A 9445-nucleotide genomic window follows, 5' to 3' on the forward strand; every position below is an offset into this window, starting at 1 on the left:
CACAATCCAACTCCTTGGATTGAGGTAGACCTTCCCTTCAGACTAGTTCTGAATGTTGGTTTGACAAATATCTCTATCCCCTTAAGATTGTAACAACTTTGTCTTTTAACAACATTTCTTTGGATATTTAATGGTAATGTGTTATTTTGAGCCCTATACATAACTGATAAAATACTGTAATCAACCAAATCATGGAACTTCAATAAGTTCAGTTGATAAAATAATGTGCTTGATGGGTGACAGTAATGCTTTCTGGTGATAATTCTTACAGCTCTTTTCTGTCAAATAAAAATAGGTTTTGTAAATGTTTTACACGCTTTCCCCCAAACATCAATGCAATAGATTAAATGTGGAACAATGATTGTGTTATACAACATGTACAGAGCTTTATCATTTAATAATTCCCTGACTTTGTATAGTACTGCAATACATTTAGATATTTTTGTTCTTACAGAATTTATGTGATTTTTCCATGTTAGCTGTTCATCAATGATTACACCCAAAAATTTCATCTCATTAACTCTACAAATCTCAACACCCTCAATTTTAAATGGATCATCAACAGTTCTCTTTTTGTTACTAAATATCATGTATTTAGTTTTATCTAAATTTAATGATAATTTATTAAGTTTAAACCAAGTTTGTATTGTATCAAATTCTGTCTTCATCAATTCCAACATCCGTTTTACATCTTTACCCAAACAAAAAAATGTGGTGTCATCTGCAAAAAGGACACATTTGAGGAGTCCTGATACATTCACTAAGTCATTCACATATAAAATAAATAACTTTGGTCCAAGTACAGAGCCTTGAGGAACTCCACAAGTGATATTGCACAGGTCAGATCTTACACCATTTATTTGTACAAACTGTTTCCTATCTTTTAAATAGCTAGATACCCAGTGTAATGCTGGTCCTTTTATACCATATTTATTTAATTTTTCAAGGAGAATAGTGTGGTCAATAGTATCGAATGCTTTTTTTAAATCAACAAAAATACTAACACAATACTGTTTTTGATCGACAGCAGTAGTTATTTGTTCCATTATTTCCATGAGAGCCATTGATGTAGAGTTTTTTGCACTAAACCCATACTGACTGCTACTTAACACATTCACGTACTTTTATGTACGTGAATGTTCCTGTAAAGTGCCCTGAGACAACTTTGTTGTGATTTGGCGCTTTATAAGTAAACTGAATTGAATTGAATGTTGCTGCTGATCTGTTTCATGTTGCTGCTGATCTGTTTCATGTTGCTGCTGATCTGTTTCATGTTGCTGCTGATCTGTTTCATGTTGCTGTGTTCATGCGTGCTCATCTGCTCACACAGACTCATGTTCATGCTGCTGTTCGACGTAATGTTTTTATGCTCTTAGTGCTTAGTGTATATTTAGTTCTTATCTTAGATCTTATTACTGTTTTTCTTTTTACATTTTATACTTTTGTTGGATGTAACTGGGATCCTGTGTACACAGTTTTGTTCCACCTCATGTACCACGTGGTGCGAATGACACAAAGACACTTTGACTCTGAAAGGGTTCACTTCTCGTAACACCTTTTATAGAAAATCCACACAAGACAAAGTGTAAGTTTTCAGAACGGCCTTCTGCAGAAGTGGGAGTTCAGCTCGACCAAGCGTCAGAGAAGGAGTCCGACTTCCTGCTCTGTGACGTTCGTATTTATTGAGCGAAGTGGGTGTGGGAACAAGAACAGCGAACTCAGCTTCTCTGTCACAGCAGAGACACAAATATGATCAAGAAAAACACAACAGAGACAGATTGGATACAGAAGGCAGGATGAACAAGGCCAGGACCAAACAGCATGTTTGTAGGTATCCAGGGTCTGGTCTTGGCACACACGAGCTGCAAACAGGAACTCTGGGCGTTCGGTGCTTCAGCACGTAGGAAAACTGAAGTGGACTCGAGTTCACACGACTCAAGTTTTAGCAAATAGTAAGAAGTCTAAAACAGTTTAAATGGTAACATTTTTCAAATTACCCAACAGACTCTCATCAAGATGTTTTCTGACAAAGCCTAAAAATGATTATCTTTTCATTTGGTCAGAAAAGTTTCAGAACCATCGGCCAGTTTAGAATAAACTGAAAATACAACATTTAATCCACATTTGTCATAATGAAGAGTTGTGTAAATAAAAACAACCACTTCATGCTGGCTTTGATTCAGTAATCATTTGATTGATTTGATTAATTATTAATAATTTAGCGTCTGATATACTGTATATAATTTTTTTCCAGCCATCTAGTGGTTGTTTTTATTTACGCAGCTCTTCATTACCACTGAAATAAAGCACGATGATTATAAACTAATATAATTATTTCCATGGTGAAGCAGCGCTACGTCACCCGTGCGACCTGGAAGTGTTGATTGACTCTATGGATCGTGCTTCCGCTACAGATTGGGTAACCACAGGGCATTCTGTGTCACAAACACCTGCCCCCATGAGGGGCGGGGTGCTGGGGACCACGAGCTCCTAGCCTTGTCAAAGGAAAATCTTAGTGACAGGAAACTACCGCGAGATGGCAGGAAGTCTTTCAAAATAAAATAAAAACATATAAATATGTTCCTGCATATAAACCGCAGGGTACAAAGTGTGAGACAAAAGTAGCGGCTTATACACGGACAGTTACGGTAGTATCTTAATAAGGTCGGTGGAGTTTTGTTGAAAGAGGTGGGACACAATCTTCTTGACCTTAAATCAGACACAGAGTCCAGACAAAGTCTTAAAGTCCTCCATCACTGAGCTCGGGTTCATTAGAGAAAATCATAAACTGAAGATGAACAAATATATAAAGCTGTGACCTCCATACACCTGAACTCATCCCTGATGTTCTCCTCACTGTTTTCAATCTTCTGAGGATCCGGCGTCTCTTCTCCGGTGGTTTATTGTCGTCCAGACACAAAGTAGGATGCAGGTTTTCCTCCATCGGCCGTTTGTCAACAAAGTGACACGAGCTCACATGCAGAGTTTAGGTGGTCTCTTCAAGTTCAGATGTTTCAGCCACGTTCTTCTTAATTCCTCATCTGCAGGTAGGAGATGAAACTCAACCTGTTTTCACAGGAACTTTTTGTTTTGGTCCATGTTCAAAGTCTGTTGTTGTAGCCGCTGATTTAGTTTGGTCTGGTTGTTCTGCAGCCCTGAACACAACAGGTACCTGAACGCAGCACGGCTATTTTAGTAAACTTTATGGTTGTTAAATAAATGTAACAAAACAAAAACAGAGTTTTATCTGATAAAGTGAATATAAATTACTTTCAAATAAACCGCGCTCCGCTACCATGGCTAGCCAATGCTGACTGCTACTTCCTGTCTGACAGGAAGTAGTACCAGAATCATTTAAACAGCAGAGGCCCCAGGAAGAAGGTGGATAGTTTAGTTTTATATTGGCAGACAAGTCACTTCAGCTTGCGTCACTGCAGAGCCCCGCCTCTCACTGCAGAGCCCCGCCTCTCACTGCAGAGCCCCGCCTCTCGTTTCAGTCTGGATGGAAAGAGAAAAACTTCCCTGTAGATGGTACATCCGGGTCAGTACCGGCGAAAAACGAATCAGGAAATGGAGTTGTACTCTGTTCCAGTAAACAACAAACGTCCGAGCACCGAGAGACTACGTTCCACTGAAACCCAGCTCCTGGTTCTGGAGGTCTCGTCTGAAGCGGTTCAGTTGTAACCAGGTGCTTGTCCACGAGCTGGAGGTGCACCTGGTTAGAACAGGTGTCCACTGGTTGATAAGATATTTTGCTAACAGACCGGTTGATCTCTGTTCTCTTGGCTCCAGACTCGGCTGAAGGAGACTCGTATTTTACCGACGTGGCTGAAGATCATCTGGACTTCGCTGGGTGAGTTCCTCTGCTGGAATCTTCAACCAATAGCTCTTCCTCTGTGACCTTCACCCTCCTCTTCATCAGAAACGTGAAGGGTCAAAGTGGGGAGGACAACTCTGACTCGGATGACCTGGACGATGAGGAGGTGTCTCTGGGCAGCATGGACGAGGAAGACTTTGGCTTGGAGCTGGAGGAGGAAGGGGGCACCTTTGTGGATCCTGATGAAGATGATGGTAAGTCTGGTTCTAGACTCCTTGTTTATCTGGATCCTGATGATCTAAACCCAGTTTATTCTTGTCTCAGGTCCAGAGCTGGAGGAGCAGGACGAGGCGGTACCTGAGGGTCAGTAGGAGGTCCGATCCAAAGCTTTTCATCGGGTCAGACGGGTTCTTTCAAACTTCTGTTTTCTCCTCACATTCAGACGAGCAGATGGAAAGTCCTGACGTTGCTCCTCAAACCACGAAGAAGAGGAAGTCCTCGGAGCAGCGGAACTTCTCAGGACCTTCAGGTTTGTTCCAGACCTTCCAGAACCGCTGTTGGTTCTGGACAAGCTTTGAATCTTTTGTTTCCTGCTTGTTTCAGGGAAGAAGCCAAAGAAAGATGCAGCGGCCATGTTTGCTTCTGCTGAGGAGGTGACGTGAACATCTGGAGTCAAATGTTGTTCCTCAGCTGCTCCTGTACAAACCCAACTTGTCATGTCAAACTTCTTCTGCAGTTCGGCTCGCTGCTGGACGAGAACGTCCACTCCAGGTTCCACAGCATCGGCCTCGATGCCATGGCCACCACAGACCAAGCAGGTGAGACCAGAACCTGGAGGGGATCTGCAGATCCACCGTTCTGCACAAAGGACAAAACCACGCTTGATGTTTTCTGACAGGAAATTGTTTTAATTACAACAAGAGAAAATCACCAGAGTTCCACTCAGAACCACAGACCCATGGATCTCTGTGGTTCTCTGTGTAGCAGATGTAGAAGAACGGAACTGTAAGGGTTCTGGTCCTGTCTCTGCAGGTGTGAAGCAGCTGGAGTGGGAGGCTCAGAGGGACGACTGGATCCACGGCCGCGATGCCAGGACCCTACGCCGGAGGAAGACCTTCTTCAGCAGGAAGAAGACCCCCGGCCCGGCCCGCAGGTCCAGGAAGAACAAGTAGTCCCTGGTGGTGGACTCCTTCAGTTGTGTTTGGCAGACCAGTCCTCGTGGTCCCTCTCCCGGATCCCGTAGACCCCGGCCATCTCATTGGAGCAATAAAAAACTGCAAGAGGAGAAGAACCTCAGCTGGACCCACAACAAGCTCCTTCTGTCACATGATATGTGTCTTTGTGGAGTGTTTCAGAACCTCCTGAGTCCAGTTCAGGGTCCTGAGGCTGGACTCAACAGTCCTACTAAATAAATAGAGGTTTTTGAGTTGGAAATAAAAAAGCACTGCTGCTCTGTTCAGGTCCAACAGGGTCCAACCAAAACTCAGCACGTGAACCAGAAAGAACTGAACACACGACTATATACAGGTCCTTCTCAAAAAATTAGCATATTGTGATAAAGGTCATTATTTTCCATAATGTAATGATAAAAATGAAACTTTCATATATTTCAGATTCATCGCACACCAACTGAAATATTTCAGGTCTTTAATTGTTTTAATACTGATGATTATGGCATACAGCTCATGAAAACCCAAAATGCCTGTCCCAAAAAATGAGCATATCATGAAAAGGTTCTCTAAACAAGCTATTAACCTAACCATCTGAATCAACGACGTAACTCTAAACACCTGCAAAAGATTCCTGAGGCTTTTAAAACTCCCAGCCTTGTTCATTACTCAAAACCACAATCATGGGTAAGACTGCCGACCTGACTGCTGTCCAGAAGGCCATCATTGACACCCTCAAGCAAGAGGGTAAGACACAGAAAGAAATTGCTGAACGAATAGGCTGTTCCCAGAGTGCTGTATCAAGGCACCTCAGTGGGAAGTCTGTGGGAAGGGAAAAGTGTGGCAGAAAACGCTGCACAACGAGAAGAGGTGACCGGACCCTGAGAGGAGGATTGTGGAGAAGGGCCGATTCCAGACCTTGGGGGACCTGCGGAAGCAGTGGACTGAGTCTGGAGTAGAAACATCCAGAGCCACTGTGCACAGGTGTGTGCAGGAAATGGGCTACAGGTGCCGCATTCCCCAGGTCAAGCCACTCTTGAACCAGAAACAGCAGCAGAAGCGCCTGACCTGGGCTACAGAGAAGCAGCACTGGACTGTTGCTCAGTGGTCCAAAGTACTTTTTTAGGATGAAAGCAAATTTTGCATGTCATTCTGAAATCAAGGTGCCAGAGTCTGGAGGAAGACTGGGGAGAAGGAAATGCCAACATGCCAGAAGTCCAGTGTGAAGCACCCACAGTCAGTGATGGTCTGGGGTGCCATGTCAGCTGCTGGTATTGGTCCACTGTGTTTTATCAAGCGCAGGGTCAATGCAGCAGCTATCAGGAGATTTTGGAGCACTTCATGCTTCCATCTGCTGAAAAGCTTTATGGAGATGAAGATTTCATTTCTCAGCACGACCTGGCACCTGCTCACAGTGCCAAAACCACTGGTAACTGGTTTACTGACCATGGTATTACTGTGCTCAATTGGCCTGCCAACTCTCCTGACCTGAACCCCATAGAGAACCTGTGGGATATTGTGAAGAGAAAGTTGAGAGAACAAGACCCAACACTCTGGATGAGCTTAAGGCCGCTATCGAAGCATCCTGGGCCTCCATAACACCTCAGCAGTGCCACAGGATGATTGCCTCCATGCCACGCCGCATTGAAGCAGTCATTCATGCAAAAGGATTCCCGACCAAGTATTGAGTGCATAACTGAACATGATTATTTGAAGGTTGGTGTTTTTTGTATTAAAAACACTTGTCTTTCATTGGTGGGATGAAATATGCTCATTTTTTGGGACAGGCATTTTGGGTTTTCATGAGCTGTATACCATAATCATCAGAATTAACACAATTAAAGACCTGAAATATTTCAGTTGGTGTGCAATGAATCTGAAATATATGAAAGTTTCATTTTTATCATTACATTATGGAAAAAATCACCTTTATCACAATATGCTCATTCTTTGAGAAGGACCTGTATGACCAGACACCTGAATCTATGAAAACCTGAACAAGCCTGTCTGTCTCACAGGACTCGCACACCTGTCTGTCTTCATCACAGCTCTTGCACACCTGACTTTAATTCTTTTCACTTTTGAGTAAAAACTGGTGCGTTCACTGACAGGAAGAAATGTAGTAGTTTATTGTGCCACCTCAAACTGTTTCTGCTGGAACCTCAGTACCCGGTCCTGGTGTTCATGTAAACTTGAGAACTCTTCCTCTGGTTTCACCTACACCACACAAACCAGGGTCTCTGAAAACCACACCAAGTTCCACCTGAATCTCTGGAACCAGGTCTGTAAAATCCAAAGACCACAGACTGTGGGTTCTGACTGAGGTTCCACAGAAATAAGTCTTGTAAAGAACCGGAGTTCTACTCCCAGCTGTTTGGACATCCGGTGGGTTTCAGCAGCTGGTTCTATGTGCACACATTTTAAACCTGGTTCTAGACACAACCTGGTCCAAGTCGGTGCGTTTACCTTCCAGGACTGACGGGAACCTCTTGTTCATGGTGTTTCTGAAATCTGCAGAAAACGAGACGTTTCAGCAGCGGTTCTACTCCAACACAGGTGAGTGCGGTTCTGATGACCTGGTTCAGTACCTTGGCTGGTGTTCATCCTCTGGTAGAGGTCGTAGGCCCCGAAGAGCCCGAGCAGCTCCAGAACTATGATCCCCTTGAAGAGCTTCTTGGCCAGAGGAGCCAGAGGTTTGTCAGGCATCTGGAGAACGTGCACTGCACCGTCACCTAAAGGTTTTATATTTTATAAAGTTTCTATTGAATCAAACGTCTTACCATACTATTTATAAAGCACTTAAAACAGCTACAAGGCCAACCAAAGAGCTGTACAGACAGAACAACAGGTAACACACAAAGCAAAATGAGGTCAATCAGAATATAGACATAAAAACGATGCAGATAATGACGACAAACCAGGACAGTCTGGAGAACTGGCACATAAAATCACTAAATATTTAAATTTAATCCTCTGTAAAAGTAGTTTTAAACTAGAAATTACTCACGGTCAGATTAAATATCCGGAAGTGTCCAATATATTTCAGTAAAAAGATGCTTTAATGGAAAAAGAATGTCCGCCTGAGACAAGCTACTGAAGGACAGCACAAGCTAAAATAGTTACATTCTACTTCCGGTGAACGGCGGCCCAGGAGGGACAAAAATGTTTCAACGAGTTTAGAGAAATACTGCCTCTAGCGGTGAGGAGAGGAACCAGTTTTTGTTTTTTTACATTCATGGGGTTTTTGATCTCAGAGACGGGATTAAAATGTAATTAGGACCCGGTTCTGAGCAGATCAAAAAGCCCAGGACCAGTCTATATAAATCTAATCTTACAAAAAGATTTGAAGCTCTCGACCTTTGACCTCTCTAAGTGTCTAAGAATCTGTTGGACACCTGGCAGGGTCCAATGCAGACATGTTCCTGTTTTTAGTTTTCTACATTTGCTTAAGAATCTAGCTCTTTTTTGTTACTTTTATTTTTTTAGCCATCTTGTTTGTTAAAAAAAATCTGTATGCCTTTTTATAACCGTCTATTGTTGTCACTGTTGTCCATTGTTGTCATCATTCTTTGTTGAAATCAGGTCTCTTGTAACTGAGTCCTCGAGGCTCAATGGGATTTACCTGTAGAAATAAAGGTTGAATGAAAAAAATATCTAACACAACCTTTCTACTGGTTACCCTGATAGATGCTCAATAATCCAGGTAGTAAAATCTAATTAAAAAAGTTAAGTCACGTCCTCTGGACGTTCAACAAACAGAAAAAAGGTAGAAACATTTTGTCTTTAATCAACAAGACTTGTTCAGTCTGAGGTGCTGTATTCAGCTCAGTCTCTTAAATAGCACCTTCTCAGAGTGGATCAACCAGTTTTGCTGCTGACAACCAGAACCAGCTGCTCACATGCTCAAGAAGGACCATCAGCCTAACAATGGATCATTAGCACCTGATGGCTGTTTACTGTTCACAGAGGGCTGAGTGATACTAGCAATCACAGCATTGTAAGAGGGGGACAGTTGAACCTGGAGGCTCCGCCCCTGTTTAATGATGGACGATTTTGTTGTTTTCAACCACTTTGACTCAGTGAGGACTGAACTAGACAAAAGGACCTTCTCCTACTCCGCTCCTGTTTCCTGGAATATCTTACAAAAAGATTTGAAGCTCTCGACCTTGACCTCTCTAAGTGGCTTTAAGAATCTGTTGGACTCCTGGCAGGGACCAATGCAGACATGTTCCTGTTTTTAGTTTTATACATTTGTCTCGGAATCTAGCAGTTTTTTTGGTTTTGTTACCTTTTTCCTTTTAGCCATCCTATTTGTTAAAAAAAAAACAAAAAAAAACTGTAGTATGACTTTTTATAACTGTTTATTGTTGTTGCTGTTGTCCATTGTTGTCATCTTTCTTTGTTGAAATCAGGTCTCTCTTGTAAATGAGTCCTCGAGGCTCAATGGGATTTACCTGTA

General features: G+C 42.6%; 2 protein-coding genes across 2 annotated transcripts in view; one reads left to right on the plus strand and one right to left on the minus strand.

Moving 5' to 3' along the window:
• cebpz (CCAAT enhancer binding protein zeta) overlaps positions 1 to 5258 on the plus strand; it is a 41949-nt gene extending 36691 nt beyond the window's left edge. The window contains exons 11-17 of the mRNA XM_037686037.1: positions 3793 to 3853; positions 3923 to 4071; positions 4142 to 4180; positions 4260 to 4346; positions 4421 to 4470; positions 4554 to 4635; positions 4850 to 5258. Coding sequence (XP_037541965.1) covers positions 3793 to 3853; positions 3923 to 4071; positions 4142 to 4180; positions 4260 to 4346; positions 4421 to 4470; positions 4554 to 4635; positions 4850 to 4989 — 608 coding nt within the window. The 3' untranslated portion in view covers positions 4990 to 5258. The remainder of the gene's footprint in view (positions 1 to 3792; positions 3854 to 3922; positions 4072 to 4141; positions 4181 to 4259; positions 4347 to 4420; positions 4471 to 4553; positions 4636 to 4849) is intronic.
• On the minus strand, positions 5003 to 8129 carry LOC119418704 (protein CEBPZOS-like). Its single transcript, XM_037686038.1, has 4 exons — positions 7994 to 8129; positions 7575 to 7718; positions 7453 to 7497; positions 5003 to 5091 (listed from the first exon to the last, which is right to left on the minus strand). Exons 2-4 carry the CDS (start codon positions 7690 to 7692, stop codon positions 5009 to 5011), a joined length of 246 nt encoding a protein of 81 aa, XP_037541966.1. The 5' UTR covers positions 7693 to 7718; positions 7994 to 8129; the 3' UTR covers positions 5003 to 5008.
• Between the last annotated feature and the right edge of the window lie 1316 nt (positions 8130 to 9445).

The sequence above is a fragment of the Nematolebias whitei genome, chromosome 12, assembly GCF_014905685.2.
Source record: "Nematolebias whitei isolate Nwh7 chromosome 12, NemWhi1, whole genome shotgun sequence".
NCBI classification, from domain to species: domain Eukaryota; kingdom Metazoa; phylum Chordata; class Actinopteri; order Cyprinodontiformes; family Rivulidae; genus Nematolebias; species Nematolebias whitei.

Bases quoted from the DNA above. Each gene is read 5' to 3' on its own strand.
- LOC119418704 (XM_037686038.1), bottom strand. From the start codon at position 7,692: ATGCCTGACAAACCTCTGGCTCCTCTGGCCAAGAAGCTCTTCAAGGGG. The intron at 7,498-7,574 runs GTACTGAACCAG...CGTTTTCTGCAG, and splicing joins GAGGATGAACACCAGCCAAG to ATTTCAGAAACACCATGAAC. The intron at 5,092-7,452 runs GTAAACGCACCG...CTCCTCTTGCAG, and splicing joins GTTCCCGTCAGTCCTGGAAG to TTTTTTATTGCTCCAATGAG.